At 38.0% G+C, this 24,657-nt stretch overlaps 2 protein-coding genes across 4 annotated transcripts in view; one reads left to right on the forward strand and one right to left on the reverse strand.

The window, feature by feature from the left end:
* asb15b (ankyrin repeat and SOCS box containing 15b) overlaps nucleotides 1-14,639 on the reverse strand; it is a 94,798-nt gene extending 80,159 nt beyond the window's left edge. The window contains exon 1 of the mRNA XM_059977907.1: nucleotides 14,598-14,639. The gene's annotated coding sequence lies outside the window, so the exon portion shown is untranslated. The remainder of the gene's footprint in view (nucleotides 1-14,597) is intronic.
* iqub (IQ motif and ubiquitin domain containing) overlaps nucleotides 1-24,657 on the forward strand; it is a 59,962-nt gene that overhangs the window by 28,983 nt on the left and 6,322 nt on the right. For all 3 annotated transcript variants that reach the window (XM_059977901.1, XM_059977903.1, XM_059977902.1), the window contains exons 8-15: nucleotides 4,973-5,104; nucleotides 5,551-5,685; nucleotides 10,040-10,207; nucleotides 11,754-11,926; nucleotides 12,774-12,929; nucleotides 19,487-19,697; nucleotides 20,107-20,282; nucleotides 23,329-23,499. In XM_059977901.1, coding sequence (XP_059833884.1) covers nucleotides 4,973-5,104; nucleotides 5,551-5,685; nucleotides 10,040-10,207; nucleotides 11,754-11,926; nucleotides 12,774-12,929; nucleotides 19,487-19,697; nucleotides 20,107-20,282; nucleotides 23,329-23,499 — 1,322 coding nt within the window. The remainder of the gene's footprint in view (nucleotides 1-4,972; nucleotides 5,105-5,550; nucleotides 5,686-10,039; nucleotides 10,208-11,753; nucleotides 11,927-12,773; nucleotides 12,930-19,486; nucleotides 19,698-20,106; nucleotides 20,283-23,328; nucleotides 23,500-24,657) is intronic.

Below are 24,657 nucleotides of genomic sequence, written 5' to 3' on the forward strand. Positions count from 1 at the left end.
GTGCAGGACAAACAGCTAAGATAAATTTAAGGCTCCTCAAACAAGGAGGTTTGATGTTCACTCCTGGACAAACAGACAGACAGACATACTTTATTGATCCCAAGGGAAATTGGGTTTTGTTACAGTCGCACCAACCAAGAATAGTGTAGAAATATAGCAATATAAAACTATAAATAATTAAATAATAATAAGTAAATTATGCCAAGTGGAAATTAGTCCAGGACCAGCCTATTGGCTCAGGGTGTCTGACACTCCGAGGGAGGAGTTGTAAAGTTTGATGGCCACAGGCAGGAATAACTTCCTATGACGTTCAGTGTTACATCTCGGTGGAATGAGTCTCTGGCTGAATGTACTCCTGTGCCTAACCAGTACATTATGGAGTGGATGGGAGTCATTGTCCAAGATGGCATGCAACTTGGACAGCATCCTCTTTTCAGACACCACCGTCAGAGAGTCCAGTTCCGCCCCCACAACATCACTGGCCTTATGAATGAGTTTGTTGATTCTGTTGGTGTCTGCTACCTTCAGCCTGCTGCCCCAGCACACAACAGCAAACATGATAGCACTGGCCACCATAGCCTCGTAGAACATCCTCAGCATCATTCAGCAGATGTTAAAGGACCTCATTTTCCTCAGTAAATAGAGACGGCTCTGACCCTTCTTGTAGACAACCTCAGTGTTCTTTGACCAGTCCAGTTTATTGTCAATTCATATCCCCAGGTATTTGTAATCCTCCACCATGTCCACACTGACCCCTTGGATGGAAACAGGGGTCACCGATGCCTTAGCCCTCCTCAGGTCCACCACCAGCTACTTAGTCTTTTTCACATTAAGCTGCAGATGTTTCTGTTCACACCATGTGGCAAAGTTTCCCACTGTAGCCCTGTACTCAGCTTCATCTCCCTTGCTGCATCTAACTATGGCAGAGTCATCAGAAAACTAATGAAGATGGCAAGACTCTGTGCAGTAGTTGAAGTCCGAGGTGTAGATGGTGAAGAGAAAGGGAGACAGGACAGTCCCCTGTGGAGCCCCAGTGCTGCTGACCGCTCTGTCTGACACACAGTGTTGCAAATGCACATACTGTGGTCTGCCAGTCAGGTAATCAATAATCCATGACACCAGGGATGCATCCTCCTTCATCACTGTCAGTTTCTCACCCAGCAGAGCAGGGCAAATGGTGTTAAACGCACTGGAGAAGTCAAAAAACATGACCTTCACAGTGCTCACCGGCTTGTCCAGGTGGGCAAGACCTGGCAAAAGACTACGGAGGTGATCAAAAGTGGGTGCTCGGAAAGATATTAAGGTCAGAACTGGAGATTATACCTGATACCATCTGGAAATGACAGATCACTCATCGGAGGAGGGCTGAGCCAATTGTTAGAGAACAAAGGTGGCTACTACTGTCAGAATCACTTCCTGCACTCTCTGAGTCAACTCCTACAACCACCACAGAGGAGGCCTCAGAACCTGAGATTGTTTCACAGCCAGATGTCTCACCTACCAAACAGAGTGATTCTCCTTGTCTGGAAAAATGTTACCCAACAAGAATAAGAAATCCTGCACAGCAATTAAATCTTTAGGTCTGAATGGGATGATTTAAAAATTGACTATGCTGTGCTGTAGATGTCAGTATATAAGTTTAATTACACAGTATAGTATAATGTGTAATTAAATAATAGTTGAGCTACCTTCTCTATTGAGTTGGAGTATATAGCTAAGCAGAGAGATGTGTGTATTTAATATTTATTTAATATTTCAGCGTTAGTTGAGTAATCTTGTGTGTTTATGTGTCTGTGTCTGTGTGTGTGTGTATATATATATTAAGCTTTCTTGTTCGTTAAAATATTCTTTATGGGTTATATGTATAAAAACATGAAATGCATATGCCATCAAGCTACCACGTGATACATGCACACCTAACTCAAAGTAAACACAAAGTTAGATTCATATTTCAGACTCCCGTGTCTTCCTTAGTTTAATGTTTTGAAGTTACAAAATTTAACAGTCATGGTGTGTATTTTCTCTTATTTACCAACAACAAGCAATGTAGTCCTGATCATTGCTATGTCAGTCTAATCAATGCAGTATTAATCCAACTCTCACACCAATATATCTCCTTATGCTCTATTTTCACCCGTCCCACTATACCCCATTTTATTGATTTACAAGTAGCGATTTGGTTCTTAGTGGCAGTGCACAGAGAAACAGTAGCTTTCTTCATCCACTCCCTGCGAAAGCGTGTTGGACCTTATCTCTTAAAGTAGTGGTTCCCAACTTTTTTTATATCATAGAGCCTTTCCATTAATTGAGGGGTATGTGGACCCCAGGTGGGGAACTCCTGTCTCGACGGAAATTAATCAGAACAATGATTCCTTATGGCAGTCTTTCTCAACCTTTCTACCCTCAATGAACCCTTGAAATAATGTTCAGGTCTCAGGGAACCCCTGTGTAAAAATTATTATATCTACAGCTCACAGTACATAGCATGATCAGTAGATTGTAGATATAAAAGTCTAAAAATAATTGTCAATGCTCTTCTGAGTAGAGAATGAATTTTAAACCAACCTTTCTTGAAAAAACTGACAGATAGTTAAGCTTAGCTTACCATTCTTGAAATTAATCTCTTTCTTTCTGTTTCATAAATTTTAACAACTCATAAGGCAAACATAATAAATTTCTGTTAACTAACTAGCTTAAGCCAAATTGGGATTTAATTTTTCTAAAGGTAGGCTCAGTAGCTTTAATTTAAATTAAGGTTGTAAACTGTTTTTAATTAAAAGCTTTATTGAGATTCCAACAACCATTGTCATATGGCTGTGATTTGCAGTTAAGTGTCTTTTCAGTTTTGCTGGAGCCATTGCTGTATTTGTAAGTTATTTACCACAGACTAGGTACACTGAAGTAGGGGTTAATAAACTTTTTTAAAATGGCGTAATAAATAACTAACCGAGAAAACCACAAAAAATATGAACACTTCAGAATACAATTCACATCTAACCTGCACAATCCACCAAAATGGCAGGCCAACAGCTGAGTCATGGAATGTAAAAAATCATTCTTTAAAATCAAAATTTCCCTCTAATTTTCTACTACACTGGTAGAGTTTGTTCACTCCCGTAAGTCTGTCGTCAGTGTGTAAGGGGAGGTTGGGGGAGGTTATTCAGGAGAGACATCACAGCACAGGTTGGCAAGTCCATTCAGTGCTTGGAAAAGGCACCACGGTCCTCAGTCTATCACACTTCCTTCCGTGCAATACAATGCTCATCATCAGCCTACTATCAATTATCAATGCTCTCCCCTATCTTGTAATGTTACGAACCCCGTAACTGGGTCACTTACCAGCAAAGATAGAGAGGTCTGTTGAAGTCTGATGATACTATTTTAACAGTATTTATTAGTAAAATACACAAAAATAATATCAATACAAACATACAGATAATATACATCGTCAATACTAAATCTAAAAGTGCAGGTATTATAATAATAAGAAATAGCTCTATCGTTGTCTAGGGGATAATGTTTTGTCTGATGGAAATATAAAAGTCACTCAGTTCATTCAGGCTGCAGCCTTTGGTTGGAGTCAAGAGAGAGATTTTTAGAAACTTGCTGGCTTTTCCTTTTATGATTTCGATCCTTTGAGAGTTCCGTTGGTGTAGCCGGTCACTTGTGGCCTCTCCTTTAGCTAAAGCCATTCTTCCGTGGCGAGCCCGCCAATTCCCAGGCAAGGGAGAAAAGGACGCACGCGAGCCCCCCAACGGCCATCGCTATTAAACGCTGTCACTGGATTTCTAGCGTTTCTCCTGGTGCGTCTGAAGGGATTGTTCCCCAGACGCACTTTTATCCTGACTCACAGGGTCTCAGATGTCAATCAGGTTGGGATGATGCAATCCCTCAACCAGCCCACTCTGGTCATCCCCTGAGGGCTTCAATGAATAGTACAGTACTCAATACACAATTCTGCCTCCAAGAGACAATGGCTGTTATCCGTGGCTTTGTCTTACTGAGGCCAGGACACATTCCAAAACCTTGAGGATTCTCTCTCATTTCCTGGGTCCCAGACCCGAATTAATAACGATCTTGCGATTCTCAAAGAGGAGGGGGCGACTTTGTACCCTTTGGCCCCTCAGAGTTGTGGCACGTTCGTAACAGTGAGAATAAACATGGTCCTACTGCACACTGCCATACCGTGCTGAGAGACCTCTAATGAAATTGCTAACGGGACTGGTTGGTCACTGCTCACCACTGTGATTGCTAGTGTCATGCAAAGTTAAAAAAACAGATGATTTATTTCTATTACCAACTCTCGTGGAATACCAGTGACCTCTTGCGGAACCCCGGTTGAGAAACACTGCCTTAAAGTAACAATGTCATACTTTTGCTCTTGTCTTGTCACCTTTGATTTGGCACATGGGTAATAATTGTGTAAGATGTTTAAAATGTAATGGGTAGTCAAAGGGACTTGATACCTTCTTGAGCAAAAATGATGACTTAATTGCTACCCTTAACTATCCAATCTACCCTTCTTGGTTGTAGTGTGTATTATCTACAAAAATACCCAGTGGTTATTTGACAAGGCCACTCCAAGTGCACCTTTCAAATGTGTGATAACAGTATCTTGAAGGCAATACAGTATATTGTCATTTTTTCATTGTCACCAGATACAGTTTGGGAACACACTATTCAGCAACATGATTAGAAAAACTGCTATGGTTCAAGAACTTGCCTCACCAGTATCTTCTCAGAGTCAACTAAGAATTTGCAAGAGATTCTGGCCTTGCCAATTACACTCAAGTTCCTGGTCTCAATAAAAAATATTAACAATAAGGCATTTCTTATTATTATCAGTAATAATTATTTATACTTGTAAAACCAAATCTTAGAATTGTTATGAGGAATCTTTCAAAAAGACGCTGTAAATCAGAAAGAGGCCAATGGAAACAATGATTTACTTTCCTTTTTTTTCCTCATTTAGCTACTGAATGTTTGCTTTTACAAACACCTGGGACTGTTGCTGATAGAGACATAAAGAAAAGATCCACATTAAAGTCATATCCTGCTCCACCAAAGACCCCATCACCAGACTTTGCCAGTAGTACAGCCACAGGTAACATGTTAGACTTAATAATTTTCAGTTGAGTCTTTGTTACTGAGTGCAGTCCAACTAATTTGTCAGGAGAATTAAAACTTTTTTTCAGAACTTTAACCAGTATTATGCAAAGCAATTGTATGGTATGTAATTATTTATAATAAGCACGTTGCTTCTGGATATTTGTATATTAGTGATACTACACACTAGCAATGTGTTTTTGTAGTAGTCAAAACTGTAGGGAAGCATATTGTAAGAATATTGAATTCTACAAATGCACCCTTTTGGTTAATTTAATTCTGGCATAAAATCTTTTTTTATACGTCTAGATTTTGGAAGGGGTTTATTTTAGCATTATATACCAGCTGATAATTTAATATTTTTGCCTTACCATATCTAATTGAATACTGTTCTACCTTTCAACTACTGTGAAAACTAATTTATTGTATTGCTTTTTAATGCAGTTAAAGTTGCTTTGCTCCCTTCTGATGATGTGATGACAGTGGCATTACCGATCTGCTTTACAATAGGGAAGCTAAAATCACGATTTGGAAGACAATTGAAATTACCTACACAAGTGTTGCAAGTAACATGTGATGGTAAGACTGAAACAATAAAATATTCCTGTGATAATATATGTAAAAACAATTATATATGTTTGACAATTGGCGAAAAGCTGTTCTATAAAATATATAGAAACTTTTTTATATATAGTAATCACCTCTTTTGCCTGTCTGCTTTAATGCTTATTTACATCAGCTAGTTTAATCCTACTCCATTCAGCTGCTATCAATCTTTGCAGGTACTACCATTTTTGAGACTTCCCATTGACTTTGCTGCAATATGTCCTCTCATCACAACCTCACTTGAAGCCAAACCTTTCATTTTCTTGATGGCCTTTGCTGGGTTATTGTACTGGTGAAGAAAACTTGAATGTTTTAAAAACTTTAAGTCCCACTAAAATGTTGTTTCAAAATATTAACATTCCCCTATTTGAATACATTGCTTGATGGCACATTCCTGAAAAAAGACATTAAGATCATACCTGTCAAATTAAAAGCCCTGTTTTGCAGATTGATGCCTTTTGAAGAAAGGACATCAGCTAACAGTTCTGATCTTGGTGACAGAATTATGTTAGGTGCTTGACAGTACCAATAATGACCCAGAATTTCCTTGTGGTAGTTTGCCAACCATGCCTGTTGCTCACCCACTGACTTTCTAACTAGTTTCCTATTTACTGTCAATCCTGAACAATTTCTTGTGTCTCCACTGTTAAATAGCTTGATTACTTGTGCATGTCCTTGACAGATTCATAGACATTCAAAATTAAAACAAATTCTAGCAATTAAAATTGATAAAAATTAAAACTTAAGAAGTCTAATATTTTAAAGTTACATGTTTCAGATAAATTAGATGAAGCTTTCCTCACTTCCTAATGGTTATTTCTCTCCATTTAAACTTGGAATTTCACTTTAGGGATCGGATCTCAATTCAATTCAAGTTTAATTGTCATTCAGTCACACATGAATACTCACGAATACAACCAAATGAGACAGCATTATTCTGAGACCAAGTTGCAAAGCACAATACCAACAGTTACACACAACATAGTGTACACATACCACATACAAGCTATCAAGCATATGTAAGATATCAGTAAAATACAGCCACACAAAAAAATAGTCCAGACATTGAGTTCATGAATGCCGTAGAAATCTGCAGTCAACCACAATACTGCTTCTGCCAAGCAAATACGGGGGGGCGGGGGGGGCAGCTCCAACAGCAGCCTGGACGCCATGCCACACCGCCCCCAGTAAAGTGCACTGGCTTCCAAGCCTCTGTCCTAGCAGTTATTAACAGGTGATATTGCGGCTTGAGGCCTACTCCTCGCTATGACCGAGGCTATGCAGCTCCCCTGCTGTACACTAATAAATCAGTGAATCGGACTTGCAGCATTCTACATTAACAATGTCTGAAAGGGTCTTATGATCACAAAAAAAGTGACTAAGGCAGTGATTGTCTATTGGACTGCATGCCTCATTAATGTACCAACTCTTCTGAAGCCTCTCTGATGCAAGCAGCCATATGATCTGCATCAAGTCCAGCTTCTTATGTTTCTCCACCAACAAGCAACTCACTGATGGAGTAGACCTGCAGTTATTTAAGTTCTTAATATCTAGTAGGATCTTGCGATCATAAAAAATACATTTAAAAAGGACCCTTTGTTGACTCTGTAGAAGCCACTACAATAGAAAGCACCGCCATCTTACTGGAATAACGAACCGCCATCTTACTGGAATAATGATCATTGGATCTGATCTTGCTGGCTACTGCCAACACTCAGTTATTGAAACTGCAGGAGTCCTGATGAAGGATCTTAACTTGAAAAGTCAACCATTTCTTGGCCTTCCTTTGAACCACTGAGATTCTCTGGTAGCTTTTTTTTTGCTCCAGATTCTAGCATCTGCAATTTCTTGTGTCTCCACCAACGACTATATTGTCATCTAATGCAGAAGTCCCAGACCAATTGATAGACTCAGAATGGAATTACAAGCAAGGATCTCAGAGCTGATTTCGCAGCATAATTCTGGGAAATTCTAACAAGACTAAGCCTTGTCTGGAATGGCATCAGAATATAATTACAGATTCCATGCCCTATATATGTCAGAAAGTATTGGACTTGTGGCATATGCACATTATTCCAGGACAAATCCCTTTCTAAGACAAAGTTGCATTTTGTTGCAAAGGTGTTGGACGGCTGCTGGCTGAGCAACACTTCTATGTATAATCCGTCCTGATTTGTGATGAAGTAGAATTCAAAATAATTATGTGCTCAAATTTGGGATGACTGCACTTGGTTTGCAGTTTAGAGATTTGAAACCTTTGAGTTTATTCTTGTATGGCTTGATACTGGATAAATATTGATTAAATGCAAAAATAATTGTTCCAGAAGCCAATAATATCTGGAACATGGTGGAGAATATTTTCATTCTCTAGGTGACAATTGTACCCAGCAGAGAAATAGTAATATTGGTCACGAGACCCAGAAAACAAAACAGTACTTAATAAAGCTTAGTTTTTCACTGAAACTTGCAGCTGGATCAGCAGTTCCAAGTCTAGAATTATGTGCGTGTTCTGCATATATTTTCCTTCAGGTTTAGGGATGGAAAGGGGAGTGGTCAAACTGTTGCTACATTTTAACATTTCACTCCAGGAAAGTCTGGTCTTACTAGGATTCTCTAGCATTGCAATAGGAAAACCCCCTCTCAAAGCCTCTGCCAACAGACCTATTGCAGGATCTAAGACCCTATTGAATTCAGTGGGTCTGTGATTTTAGCTGTGGATTCAGAAGCAAAAGGTAAGATACATTATTAAAATTAATTTACTTTAGTTTAATGTTTTTAATTCTAGCTTTAAAATGCATTCTGCATGGAGGACGGTGACCAGTGGTGTTCCACAGGGATCTGTTCTGGGATCCCTCCTCTTTGTGATTTTTATAAATGACCTGGATGAGGAAGTAGAAGAGTGGGTTAGTAAGTTTGTTGATGACACAAAAGTTGGGGGTGTTGTGGATTGACTGGGTGCTGTCAAAGGTTACAGTGGGAGATTGATAGGATGTAGAACTGGGCTGAGAATTTGAAGATGGAGTTCAACTCAGATAAGTATGGGGTTCATTTTGGTAGGTCAAATTTGAAGGCAGAATATAATATTAATGGTAAGACCCTTGGCAGTGTGGAAGATCAGCAAGATCTTGGAGTCTGTGTCCACTGAACACTCAAAGCTGTTGAGCAGGTTAAGAGTGTTGTTAAGAAGGCCTATGATGTGATGGTCTTCATCAACTATGGGATTGAGTTCAAGAGCTGTGAGGTAATGTTAAAGCTATATAAGACTTAGTTAGACCCCACGTGTTCAGTTTTGTTCACCTCACTACAGAAAGGATGTGGGTACTATAGAAAGAGTGCAGAGAAGATTTACAAGGAAATTGCCTGGATTGGAGAGCATGCCTTATGAGAACAGGTTGAGCAAACTTGGCTTTTTCTCCTTGGGGAAACAAGGGTGAGAGGTGACCTGATCAAGGTATTTAAGATGATGGGAGGCATTGATTGTGTAGCTAGCCAGAGGCTTTTTTCCCGGGGCTGAAATGGCTAACACATCATAGTCTTAAGGTGCTTGGAAGTGGGTACAACTTGTCACACAGAGAATAGTGGGTGCATGGAATGCACTGCCAATGACAGTGGTAGAGGCGGATACAATAGGGTCTTTTAAGAGACTCTTAGGTACATGGAGCTTAGAAAAATAGAGAGTTATGTGGTAGGGGAATTCTAGGCAGTTTCTCAGGTTACATGGTCGGCACAACATTATGGGCTGAAGGGCCTGTAATGCACTATAGATATCTATGTTCTATGCTTAACTATGTTTTATTTTAAAAAATCTTTACTTCAGTTTTCATTATCAATACCTCAGCATTAAAGAGATTAAAATACATTAATATTTGTGACAGCTTTGAAGGAATGCAGAAGTCCACCCTTTGATTTGCCTTCTATCAAAGATGTTTTGTGGTTGGAATCCTACTATCATGGCATCTGCGATCTGTCATTTTGGCTACTTGATTAAAAGGTGCAGAGTCCCTCTACATTCAACTGATGTAGGAATACATGGGGTGTTGGAGATAGCATCTTCAGAGAGAAAGCACTGTTGAGGAGAACTTTGACATTTTGACACTAGATTATTTGGAGATAACATATCAAAATTGCATCCTAAACACTGTTTATTCAAAAATGTTAAATCTATATTGTATAACATTATGTTTTCCAATTTTTCTTGAATTATGAATGGTATTCTGTATGTTGTATTTGCATGAATAGATAAATCAGGTTATTGAACTTCAGCCCATTACATGCTTCAATGGCTTCCAGAACACAGATGGTCTAATAATTTCCTTTTGCATTGTAGGTAGAATGGTAAAGGATTCTGAAACACTGGTAGATTTAGGTGTCAGACCACATGGTGCTATCCAGCTAGAATTGATATCAACTGACCCTGAAAACTGTCCAATCAAGCAAATCAGAACACAGCAGGAAGCTACCACATCTGATGTGATAACGGTCAAAGTTCAGAAAGGTAGTGCAATACCTGCATTCCTGGAGATATTTTATAAGAATATATACCTTAAAGTCTGATTGATTGTATAATGGGAAATTTGTGATTTTAGATGTAGTTACAAAAGTAAAACAAACAAACTTTTTATTTTTGAGTCTTATTTGTCTGTCATTTAAAAAAATGTTAGTGATGGGATCCAAAGATTAGTTCCTAGATTTCTGTTGGTCTCAATCTATAGAAGGAGGAATTATGCACTCATACAGCATTTTAAGCATAATAGATGGTTATATTTTCACACAGTACCCTTATTAATAATTTGAAAATTACCACTGTAATGATTGTTGACTCCATTTCCATTAAAGATATGAAGAAACCCCATTGCTTTCTGTAGAGTTATCAGAGCAGATGAAAGAAAAAGGCATGCCGATGCTGTTCAAATACTTTAGGCCTTCAAAGTCAGGACAGGTATAACATTCATGACTGATACATTTACTGGCTTCTGTACCAGGAAATTTACTTCCAGCTTATATTGAATTTGATAGTGACTTTGGACAACTTGTTGGTGTTTGGAAGGCACAACATGACAAGTCTCAAGTGACATCTAAAACTCTGAGTAGCCAATGATATGCTGAGGTGGTATGCTTACTGGCTGCACTGAGGATTGTTAAAAACTCAGTCAGCTCAATCATGGGTACTAGCCTCCCCAGTATCCAGGACATCTTCAAGGAGGGATACCTCAAAAAGATGGCATCCATCATTTTGGACCCCCAACACTCATGACATGCCCTCTTCTCATTACTGCAATGAGGGAGGAAGTACATGAGCCTGAAGGCACCCACTCAATGATTCAGGAGCAGTTTCTTCCCCTCTGCAATCAGATTTCTGAATGGACATTGAACCCAAATTACTCCATAACAACAAATTCTGTGATGTATGCCTGCAATATTAAACCTGATTCTGATTCTACATAGATCCATACTTACTCATTTCCCTCTATAAATTTCCAGTAGAGGAAAATCATTAACGCAGTTTGATTTTTCCTTCTTAGAGTAGAAAAATGGTGAAAGAAAATCAAAGTTTAAGTTTTCTAATCTATTCAAGTATTTTGGGTACTAAGTTTTTGAGGAACACAATAATTGCAAACCTGGTAGTTAGCTGACGTAACTGATTAAATGAAAAATATTGAATCTGTTTTATTTTAGAGAACTTGGGTAAAATATAAACAATACAGTGTGTTTTGCTCACCATAGGGAGTTAGAGGGTGGTGTTGCAGTCAGGAAATACATGCCAATGTGAATAGGATAACATCATGATCATGTTCCTTATGGAGGTGTGAGCATCTTCAAAGTTATTCTGAAGTGGAGCACATAACAGAATGGCCTTGGACTGCTGTCCCATATCCCAGACTGCTATCAGCTATCTTTTTCTTACCACAGATGCTGACTAACCTATTCACAATGTCCAGCATTTTCTGTTTTTTTTTACTGAAGAATTTTGCACCTGCAATAAAAATTAAATGAAGTGAAAATGTTTTTTTAATAAAAATCATAGCAGTAATTTCTTGTAGATAATGAGACAAGTTGCTCCGTGGTGGTGGAGATCGAAAGGCTTCCATATCATAAGCCTTATTTGGGTGGCTACAGACACAAGCTTACCGGAACAGAATTCCACCATGCAGGAACACAAACTCCATCAAAAAGGAATTATATTTGTGTGGAGAGATTCTGCCGAGAGACACAGGTAAAGGAGGATACTTGAATAAAACTGTAACTACAAATTTGTTGTGTTATTTTGTTATAAATTTTATACAAATTATACAACATTAAATATGTTTCTTCTTTAAAATCTTTCTTCAGAAATTGCATGCATTTTCACTGTCAGTTTTATCACATCCATGCTCAATAGTGGCGGAAACTGTAAATCAGACATTATAAGGAATAAATTTCCATCCCCTGGATATTAATGCAGTGTTTCTTTGAAGCAATCTAGCAGATAATATGTTAAGAGGACTGTGTCCTTTATTTTTTATAACACTTTTTTAGTATATTGGTGTCACAGACATACCCAGTATTTATGACCATCCCTGATAACTAACTGCTAAAATAAAGGCATTTAAACTGAGAGGAAGTTCTTGTATTACCTTGATTCTTTAAAGAAAAACACATGAGATTTGGGGTTAGGAGGATCTTAAAACGCAACTGGATGTTGCTAGTACTTGTAGTGACCTAGACACGTTTTGTCGAGAATACAGTTCCTACACCTTATCATATGTCCTTTAAGCAATCATACTCCAATAATATTCAGTAAAAATGTGAATTTTATTCATAGCCATCAAGTAAAGTCCCTGCAGGTTTCTGTAAGAAAGTAACAATGTGAATGTTAATGCCACCTACTTACCACACTTAGCAGAATGTGGCCCTTTTGTCACAGACTGCTGCTATTAGTACAGTAAGTTATTAAAATATTAGATAATAAATGATAAGATTGCTACATTTCTTCTATATATTAGATGAGAAGCAAATTGTACTAGAATAAATGTAACCCATATTTGATAAATTAACATAACAAATATATAATTTTTCTATAGACAGTTTCTGAAAGAAATCAATATCAACAAACAACAAATAATACCTCAACCCAGATGACCAAAATTGGCTGTTATGTGTCCAATATCACAGATAAGTTGCTTACTCCAAGACCGTACTTCACTGCTGAAGAATATCATGCTTGTAGGTTGAATGCGGTAAGATATAATTTTAGGTTATTGGTTTTATTTTAGACTACTTTGACAATAGAACATGTTATTAAGCTCGACATATGACTGTAAACTGCTAATATAATATTATATTCCTATGGATGGTATATCAAATACCATTTGATTTAGTTATTATGGCAGTCTTATTTGTAATAGTTTTAGAAATAATACTAAAAGGGTTTCATGGTCTTGCATTTCTGTGCAGTGCATTGGTGAGAAATTATGATAGTGGTTCTCCATGTGATAAATTCTAGATTTTAGCTATGAGTTTCTTTACACAAAGCAAATGGCAAACAATCTCACAATAGAGGAAGATTAAAGGGAAGTTCAAGAAGAGCCAGTTTTGTGCACCTCCTTGATTAGAGTTTTCATCTGTTTGTAACCTTCTAATTTCTGCATTTTTTCCCTTTTTTCATATTTGTTGCCTTGGAACTTTGATTTTTATTATAAGTTAGAGAGCTGGTAATGGGAATGATATGATAACATCAGAACTAAACCTAAAATTTAACACAACCATTCAGATTTTATCAGACACTCTGTGTGTCGTTTACCAAACTGTAGGACATTATCCATTTATCCTTAATTGCAGAAATTGTGTGCAGAACATCTAAAGATGCACATTAATATTATTTCTCATACACTCGATCTTATTGTAAAATCTGTAACTTCAATTGTGGGAATGTGACTCAACTTAAAAATAACCACTAGGGATATTTTTGAAGTTGGAGCTAATAATTATGAAAACATGTATATACATGTATGTAGTACGTGATACTTCTGTGAAACTTATTAAAACGATTAAGAATAAAGAGTAATATGGAACAATTTGTGTTGTTGAAGAAGTTTTAGGGTGTAGGTGTTAAATACCTGAAGATGAGATTGTAAATTATGGTCCAACTAGAATACTATTGAGATTGAATGATTCATGGTTAGCAGAAATTTAATTGAGTATAGCCAGTGGACTTTGGAGCAACAGGGTGTACAATTTAGAAGTGGCAGTCCATATCAAAATGTTAATGACTGGATTTCAGAATGTTTCTTTGTAACATTACATATATTAAGCTGAATAAGTTTCTGGAACTGTTAGATGATATTTTCATGTGCCAAGGGTTCCTTGACATTAGTGCATATCTGGGAATTTTTTTTTTTCTCATAGTGCAACGCAAATTATTTAAAATATGTTATGAATTATTTGTAAAACCATTTTTGAGAATGTTACGTACACTTCAGAACCTTCTTTCCAAAGCAGATTAACAAACTGAATTTACTTACCTTGTGACTAAATGGCTCATGATATGATCTTCATAATTTGTGTGAGTTAGCAATTCAGGCAGATTTATTTGTGTTCTTGTTTATCAACCACTTAGTTGTCTCCACTTACCCTCTTCCTGCCCCAATCTGCCTCTATCTATTCTTATTCGTCTGCCTCCATCTATCATGTACCTGCTCTTTTTCTCAACCCAACCCTTTCCTCTCCCCCTGTCATTCCCCATAATTAGCTTAATCTGCCCATCATCTTTCAATCCTCATCAGTCCAGCAATTGCCTATTGGCCTCTGTCTCACTATTCTTCCTGTCCTCTTTATACTGACTATTGCCACTCTCTGCTCTTAGTCCTGATGCAGTGTTTCAACCCAAAACATTGACAAACCCTTACCACAGATGCTGCTTGACCTGCTAAGTTTCTCCAGCAGATCGTTCCAGATTCCATCATCCGTAGTCTTTTGTGTCTCCAGGCAGACTATTCTGTACTGTGATTTTGAAATCTACAGACAATAATTTTAAGTAATCACACCCAAGAAAGGCTTAACATAGCCAACAACCTACCCTTTAAAAGTCCTGATGCAGTGTTTTGACCTGAAATACCGAGAATTCCTTTCCTCCCAAAGATACTGCTCAACCCTCTGAGTTCCTCAAGTAAATATTGTTGCAACCTACTCACGTCCTTACCCAAATGCATAGGAGTGAACATGCAGAATGAACATCCAGCAAATAACTAAATGATTTATATTAAAATATCTGTCATTTCAGACTTTTGAAAGAATGACCTGTTGAGCTAAAAATATAAGACTTTACAGAATTTTGTTTGCATAAATTTACTTCTTACACATTCTACTTCATGCGTAGTCATTAGAGCTTGATGTCTAGCCATTGTAGTTTTTGAATTTATTAATTTTCAATAAAACCGTTCTTCAGAACTAATGGATAATTGAAGATGGGGTGTAGATTATCCCCACTTATTTGAATAACAGAACAAGATCAAAGCCAAATTACCCACTCCTGTTCATTACAGAGAACATGCAGTGTAGGAATAAGCCATTCAGCCCTTTTGTCCTTGCGGATATTTGCATTTTTACTTAAACTGAAGCAATAGACCTGTCAAGACAACACATCCGTATCAATGTTTACATGCCACCCAAAATCTCTTCGACTCTTCCTTGTTTAATTGAACTAAGTGCTTCTTATCCCTCCCCATTCCTAGCTTCCCCCTAGATGTATTTACTACTTGCCACTTCAGGCTTATTCTGTGATCTTGAATTTGACAATCTAAATTCTCTAAGTAAGGAACTGCCTCCTGAAATACATATTGTATTGAAAAGTAGCACTTTATTATTTATAGACCCATTTTCATAGTATTGCCAAGAATAGAATAATTTTTTAAATTACTGCACCACTAATCCTTTTCATTATCTTGAAGACATCCATTGGGTCATCCCTCTAGTCCTTTCTATTCCAGATGAAGAATAACAACCTATACAGCTTTTATTGAACCAAATAGTCCAGGCCCTGAAGGCACAATTCTGGTATAATTTTGGTAAATTAGTTTTGCACTTCCTCCAGTGTATGTCAGTGCTATGTTTTGGTAAATTAGTTTTGCACTTCCTCTAGTGTATGTCAGTGCTATGGAAACTATTCATAGTGTGTTTTAACCAGTTTCAGCATGGATTTACTATTATCCCCCAATTCTATACTATGGAGAGTCATCATCATTCTGTTTTCCTCACCCATGCCTTCAGTACCTTTTCAACCACCTTTTTTTCTCATGTTCTTGTCTCATTTCATTATGAAATCCTCAGTCTCTTCCTATGCAAGTGATTTACTTAGTCAAATCACTCACTTAATAAGCAAATGTCACCTTGTTCTAAATGGATTTATTATCTACCTTATTTACCTTACTTTGGATTATTTTAAATTAATCCAAATTAGTTTTAATTAATTCCACAGAGGATGGGACCTGGAGCGATAGGGCTGAAGATTCGTTAATTGGTTTATAAACAGAGGCGATGTGTAGTAAGGTCACTAGCAGGGAGAGGCTAGTGATAGGGGAAAATGGCAGCCAAGGGGATGAGTTGCAATGTAAAAAGGCGACAAAATCAAAAAGGTGATTAATACAGGACTGAAGGTATTATATTTGAATGCACACAGTATATGGAATAAAGTAGATGAACTTGTAGCACAGTTACAGATTGGCATGTGTGACATTGTTGGCATCACTAAATCGTAACTGAAAGAAAATTATCGCTGGAAGCTTAACATCCAAGGATAAACATTGTATCAAAAAGATTGGCAGGTAGGCTGAGGGGGTGGGGTGGCTCTGAGGGTAAAAAATGAAATCAAATCTTTAGAAAGAAGTGACATAGGACTAGAAGGTGTAGAATTGTCATGGTTAGAGCTAAGAAATTACAAAGGTGAAAAGACCCTAATGGATGTTATATACAGACCTCCAAAGAGTAGTAAAGATGTGGTCTACAAATTACAACAGGAGATTGAAAATGCATGTCAAAAGGGCAATGTTACAATAGTCATGAGGATTACAGTGTGCAGGTAGATTGGGAGAACCAGGTTGGTGCTGAATCCCAGGAGGGGGAATTTTGTAGAATGCCCATGAGATGGCTTTTCAGAGCAGCTTGTAGTTGAGCCCACTAGGGGATCAGCTATTCTGGATTGGGTGTTGTGCAATGATCTGGAATTGATTTGAGAGCTTAAGGTAAAGGAACCTTTAGGGGTTAGTGATCATAATATTCACCCTACTATTTGAAAAGGAGAAGCAAAAATCAAATATATCAGTATTACGGTGTAGTAAAGGGGATTACAGAGGCATGAGAGAGGAGCTGGCCAAAGTCAATTGGAAGGGATCACTGGCAGGGATGATGGCAGAGCAGCAATAGCTGAAATTTCGGGGGGAAATTTGGAACTGGTGGATAGATACTGTACATCCCAAAGAAGGAGAAGTTTTCTAAAGGCAAAATGAAGCAACTGTGGGTGACAACAGTATTCAAAGCCAACACAGAAACCAAAGAGAGGGCACATAATAGAGCAAAAATTAGTGGGAAGTTAGAGGGCTGGGATGCTTTTAAAAACCAACAAAGGCAACTAAAAAAGTGATAAAGAAGGAAAAGATGGAATACGAAGGTAAGCTAGCTGATAATAATAAAGAGTTTACAAAAAGTTTCTTCAGATATATAAAGTGTAAAGGAGATGCAAGAGTAGATATCGAACTCTGGAAAATGATAATACTTTACCTTATTGTTACCAAACAATTGATACTAGAGCATATAATGGAGAGATAATATGGGGGACAAGGAAATGGCGGACGAACTGAATAAATATTTTGCATCAGCCTTCATTGTAGCAGTATGCCAGAAGTTCGAGAGTGTCATGGGTTTGAAATATGTGAAGTTGCTCTTACAAGGGAGAAGGTCAGAATCAGAATCAGCAACAGGTTTAGTATCGTGAGCATATGTTATGAAATTTATTGTCTTTGTGGCAGTAGTACAATGCAATACATGTTAATAAAGATAAAACTGTGAATCACAGTAAGTATATGCAGTGTGTGTATGTGTATATGTGTGTGTGTGTGTGTATATACAAACGTTTGTATGTTTAAATAGATTAATTAAATTAGTGTAAAAATTGAAATAAAAAAGTAGTGAGGTAGTGTTCATAGGTTCAGTGTCTATCTGGAAATCAGATGGCAGAGGGGAAGAAGCTTTTCTTGATTCATTGACTGTGTGCCTTTGGGCTCCTGTACCTCCTTCCTGAAGGTAGGAATGAGAACAAGGCATGGCCTTTTTGAAGGGGGTCCTTAATAATGGATGCCAGCTTTTTGAGGTAATACTCCTTCAAGATGTCCTGGATAATACAGGGGCTAGTACCCATGATGGAGCTGTTTACAACTCTCTGCAGCTTATTTTGATCCTGTGTAATAGCACCCCCCCCCCCCCCCACCACCCGACCATATCAGGCGGTGATGTAGCCAGTTAGAATGCTCTCCACAATATATCTGTCAAAATTTGCTAATGTTTTTGGTGAGATACCAAATCTCCTCAAACTCCTAATGCAATATAGCTGCTGTCATGCCTTCTTTGTAGCAGCATCGATACGTTGGGTCCAGGTTAGGTCCTCAGAGATATTGACATCTAGTAGTTGTTTTGTTAGCAAATTTATAGATGGCACTTGATCTGTGCCTAGCCACACAGTCAAGGGCATGGAGAAAGTAGAGCAGTATGCTAAGCACACATCCACAAGGTGTGCCAGTGTTGATTCTCAGCGAGGTGGAGGTGTTATCTCTGATCCACACAGTGTATGGCCTTCCGGTTAGGTGCTTGGGAAACTGAAAGGTCTGAAGGTAGGTAGGCCACCTGGATCAGATGGTCTGCATCTCAAGGTTCTAAAAGACGTGGCTGAAGAGATTGTGGAGGCATTTGTAATGCTCTTTGAAGAATCAATTGATTCTGGCATGGTTCTGCAAGACTGGCAAATATAACTCTTCGAGAAAGGAGAGAGGCAGAAGAAAGGATATTATAGGCCAATTTGTCTGACCTCATGGTTGGGAAGATGTTGGAATCGATTATTAAGGATGTGGTTTCAGGATGTTTGGATTCACAGGATAAAGCAGGCCATAGTCAGTATGGTTTCCTTGAGGGAAAATCTTGCCTGACAAATATGTTGAAATTCTTTGTGAAATAACAAACAGGACAAACAAAGGGCATTGTGTACTTGGATTTTCAGAAGCCTTTGACAAGGTGCCACACATGAGGCTGCTGAACAAGTTAAGAGCCCATGGTATTACAGGAAAGACACTAGCATGGATAAAGCATTGGCTAATGAAGAGCATTGGATAAAGGGAGCATTTTCTGCTTGGCTGCTGGTGACTAGCAGTGTTCCACAGGGGTCTGTTTTGGGACCAATTCTTTTTACATTATATGTCTGTAATTTAGTTCACAGAATTGATGGCCTTGTGGCCAAGTTTGCAGATGATACAAAGATATGTGGAGGGGTACATAATGTTGAGGAAGCAGAGAGGCTACAGAAGGGCTTAGACAGACCAGGAGAATGGGCAAAAATGTGGCAGATGGAATAGTGTCACGAAGTATATGGTCATGCACTTTAGTAGAAGAAATGAAAGGACTGACAATTTTCTAGCATTTATTTTGCGTTACTCTGGATCGCTAGCATCTGCAGAATCTCCTGTGTCAATAATTTACAGCAGTCTTTTGATTTTATTTTGATGTTTAGTTGTAACATTTGTTTCTCATATTTCAGGTGATTGTAATACAGACTTACTTCAGACGGTGGTCTGCTAAGAATTATGTTCACCAACTGAGAATGCAGAGGGACCGAAGGCTACAATGGGAACAGGAGCAGGAAGTAAAATTTAAAAAAGAAAGAACTGATTATATAAAGAAGCAATATGAAAGGAGAATGAACCCTAAGACAAAAGAAGATTTTGATTTACTCTTTCATGCACTGGAAGGTACAGTTTGGCTTCTCTGTTGTTTTCCTGTGGCCTCTGCATTTCTGACTTTTGTGCAGTCACTTTTGTTATAAATGCTATTAAATGTTTAAAATTACAATTTTTTCTGATTGGGTGGGAAAATTTGAATTCAGTTAAGATTTCTGATGACGGGGAAGATATTTAGGTAGTCATGTTCTAGAGTGAAGGATGTTTAGTGAGTGTGACCAAAAATTTTCACTCAGGGTGAAGAGAATTGCACAGTGACAATGGCCCAACTCCATACAGGAAGCAAGGTTTAACTTTTCAAATGCATTTCTGATTGTCTTATTTGAACACTGGTTCCTTATGATAGTAGCACAAACATCTACATGGTTGCTATTAAAATGAATAATGTAATTATGTTTGTATGCCCTCTGTGAATATTTAGAATGGAAGCAGGATGAGCTCAGCACCATAAACCAGAATCTTACTGGGCCAGAGAGAAAAGCAGCTCTTTACACACTCCTGGAACAAGAAGCAAAGCTCATTGCATCTATTGGAAGGCATAGAGTTGATGCTGCTAAGGAAACTGGACCAAAGTTAATTCAGAATCTTTTGAATAAGGTTAACAAACTAATATACAGTATTATTGTGTTTAAAAGTATTTCTGCAAAACCACATTTTATTTGAAGGTTAATCATTTAAAGTTGTGAATTATTTGTCAGATATTGCTGCACAGAAATCCAGTATCTGGTGAACTACATGAAAAAGCAAACTACTCAAGTAAATGTTCCCTGAGTGAACATTTGAGTTCTCATTTTCTTTAAGAACTCATATTTGTATGTAGTAGTTGTTATTTGGGGTCTATTATTGGATGTTAAATTAATATAATTAAACCTATTTTAATCAATGAACAAACTAGGGCATGGAATTTTCTGGGTGTGGCAAGCTACCCAAGATTCCTGACCACAAATCCCAGACTCTGATTTGATTGGTGAAGCTTTATGGAATGTAGTAAATGTCACCTAATCTTGGATCTGCCTTGCCTCCAGGCTGCCTGACACTCAGAAGTGCCAAAGAATTAGAATTTTTGTAAATAAGTTTGCTATGAAAACTGAGCTATTTTCATTTATAAATTGAAAAATTGAAAAATAACATGCTTAATAAATTGAATTTAAATTAATCAAGTAACAAGTGTGAATTATCTGTAGTTTTCCCCCTTTGCTGCCATTTTTCATTGGAATGACTGAAATAGCGCTAAGTTACAATGGGACAGATTGCTCAGTAATAACTACTGGGACGTTGCAGAACTCTGCTATTTCACTACAGCTTTCCATCAACATGACAGTACAGTTGAAATCAAAGTGCCCAAGGCATATTGGGAAGTTTGAGGAAGAAGTTTAGGCATTTCACAGGAAAGTTCAGGCTAATAAAATGCTGATATCCCACAGAGCAGCAAGAGCTTGTGAAACATGATGCCATCTCAAAGCGGGAGATGAAAGAACCTCCACCCCTAAAGTGGTTGAAAATGACAAACAATTGCCCAAGTTAGGCTTTGACACCTGTCTGTAACTTCACATCCCTCTAACTGTTATCAAAGCTGAGAAAGGGTGAAATCTACTAAAATCAATTTTACGTCCCTTCACATATATTTAACTGATTAATAACACTGGCCCAAAATTTTTGCTGAAAAGAAACTCTCACTTTTCACCCTTGAGGAAATTTACAACTGATATTCAGATGTGCATGCATACAGAAGTCCTGAACTTCCAGACACAGGAGATTCTGTTGTCATAGTGACAATGCTGGAGTCCAGCATTTAGGTGTGAATTTATGTAGTTTCCCTGCAGTTATGCAAGGTATGATAAGTTAAAACTTGTGAAAGATTCAGCAATTTCTTGCATCTATTCCTCCTTTAAAGGAAATAGAAGAGTATGTTTCAAGCAGTTTTTTAATATTTGTTGAATTACCTTAAATATATTAATTATGTTTTAATTTTTTGAAGTATTTTATAATTTCTAAAATTTACAATTAAAATTTGCATGGCTTCATCATCTTTTGAAGCATTTTTCTTGGGCTTGTGTTTGCAAGGCTCTGAGCTGGCCAGGGCCTCAGCAATCAGTTTGGTGTTACTTTAAGGATTCACCCACTCGGCAAGTTTAGTAGGTACATGGTCTGCTATATGAACTCTGGGAATGGTGGCAAAATTATTGAGCCATTAGAACAAACTCAGTTAATTAAAATATGTGAATTATTATGCATATTTTTCTGCCTTGAGCTGTTCCTCTGTTTTCAAATGAATAGACTTGTCGTTCCTGTATCTGGGCCTAAAATTGGTACAGACCCATTGAGCATATTACCAAGCATAACCCCTGCACAGATGCAACCAGTTCATTCTCCAATCCTGAATTTCACATGGACTCTACAGTCAGAGTTCAGCTAGGAAACTACTTTATACTTTATACTCTATTACTTTATTGTCACCAAACAATGGATACTAGAGCATACAATCATCACAGCGATATTTGATTCTGTGCTTCGTACTCCCTGAAGTACAAATCAAAGTAAATATAATAAAAATTTAAATTATAAATCATAATTAGAAAATAGAAAAGGGAAAGTAAGGTAGTGCAAAAAAAAACCGAGAGACAGGTCTGAATATTTGGAAGGTACGGCCCAGATCCAGGTCAGGATCTGTTCAGCAATCTCATCACAGTTGGAAAGAAACTGTTCCCAAATCTGGCGGTATGAGTCTTCAAGCTCCTGAACCTTCTCCCGGAGGGAAGAGGGACAAAAAGTGTGTTGGCTGGGTGGGTCGTGTCCTTGATTATCCTGGCAGTACTGCTCCGACAGCGTGCGGTGTAAAGTGAGTCCAAGGATGGAAGATTGTGATGTGCTGGGCTGTGCTCACGATCTTCTGCAGCTTCTTCTGGTCTTGGACAGGATAACTTCCATACCAAGTTGTGATGCACCCTAGAAGAATGCTTTCTACAGTGCATCTATGAAAATTAGTGAGGGTTTTAGGGGACAGGCCAAATTTCTTCAGCTTTCTCAGGAAGTAATGTTGCTGTTGGGCCTTCTTGGCAGTGCATTCTGCTTGGTTAGACCAAGTCAAGTCATTTGTGATATTGACCCCGAGGAACTTAAATCTTTTGACCTGTTCCAGCTGTGCACCACCGATGTAGATGGGGTCGTGCGGTCCGCTACTCCTTCTGAAGTCAACAACTAATTCCTTTGTCTTGCTGACGTTCAGGGATAGGTTATTGTCTTAGCACCATGCCACCAATTTCTTAATTTCCTCTCTGTACTCAAACTCATCATTATCCGAGATATGGCCTACAATTGTAGTATCATCAGCAGACTTATATATTGAGTTCGATGGAAACTTGGCTACACAGTCATGGGTGTACAGTGCTAGCTACTAACAGAGCTCAAATAACTAGTCTATGAGCTTAGCATTTCTTGGTAAATAGATGCTAAAGGTTCAGTGTTGTCATTTCCTGGTAAGTTACAGTTCAGTCAAATCAAATGTTAAGCATTTTAATTATCACCACATGTCACCAAATTGACTTTATCCAAGTTGACATACTAATTACAAGTGCATTTGTAGATTTTAAAATAAATTTTACCAATTGAATTGTGGAACTAACTTGCGTTTTAACCATTATAGTGTGCAGACCCAATAAGATGGAAAGCGTTTGATGGGAGAATCACTGAAATGGACACACAGTTCACTATTCGAGCAAGAGAGCTGCATGATATTTACAACAGTATTAATATGAAATACCTGACCACAGATGAGAGACTGGATGCTCTTTTAACATTAAAGCACACAGTCAAAGTATGAAAGTGTTTAAAATCATAGTAGAGCTAGTAACATTGATGTCTGAATTACAGTTGCCTCTTCAAACCTGTCCCAAAAAAACTCTGTCCCTTTTCCTAGTAACTTCCTGATTACTTTCTTCTGAAGTCTCTGAATGTGTTGTCGACTTTTAATGAACTTCATAGTTGAATGCCTTCAATCAGGCTTCTGAATCTGCTAGAATATCACGCTGGCTTCAGTCATAGTCACCAATGGCATCAGATTATAATTATTCCTACTTGTCTCTTGCTCCCTGTCTGCCACCACTCCATCCTAATCTAGATGGGAAGGACTGTACCTGTCTGATTCTTTTCATGTATATGGAATTGTAGCCAAAGAAATACAGGTACCTCTACCGGGTTCTTTCCTTTCCCCACATCATTACCTTGAGTGTCACTCAAGGTTCTGTCCTTGGCTGCCTTATATTTCTCACATATCTGCTACCTCAGGGCCACAATATCCAAAAAACATGTGTTGATTTCTTTATCTACCCTGATGGTACCTAACTCAACCTTCCTTCAGTATCTTCTGACCTTTCTACTGTCTTTAAATTGTATTTATAGCTAATAGCCTCTTTCAAAAACTCTGCTGTCTGTTCCTAAATTCTTGCAGCCTGTTCTTTTTTCATTCCTGTACTTCTGATTTATTTTGGCTAACGCTTAACATTTCTTCTTTGTTTTTGGATTCTTCCGTAGTCTTGCCATTTTGCAAGTGTCATTCCTCCCTGCCTCGTAACCTCCAGAGATGTATGCACACCTCCAGGTATAGTCTTCTGACTGATCCTGATTTTAAATCAGCTCACTATTGGCATATCTTCAGCTAATGAAGCCTCAGGCTTCAGGTCAATTAGACCCTTGTGTTTATTTTTGAATCACTCATTCTATGACCCAGATCATCAATATTGGCCAATGGTATTACCCTCATCACCCAGCATTCAGTCCATAGACCTCTATACCTGAGTGATTTAAGTATTCATTTAGTCACTTCTTATATGGTGTTAGTTGACCCAGCTTCAGCCACTCTCACAGTCAGTGCGTCTTCGATTCTTGCCACTCTTTGGTGAAGAATGGCTCTTCAATATTCTCTCTGAATCTTTCTCCTTATCCAAAATTTTTGTCCTAGTTTTTTATATGTGAA

This window comes from Hypanus sabinus, chromosome 8 (genome assembly GCF_030144855.1).
Source record: "Hypanus sabinus isolate sHypSab1 chromosome 8, sHypSab1.hap1, whole genome shotgun sequence".
In the NCBI taxonomy this organism is placed as follows: Eukaryota; Metazoa; Chordata; class Chondrichthyes; order Myliobatiformes; family Dasyatidae; genus Hypanus; species Hypanus sabinus.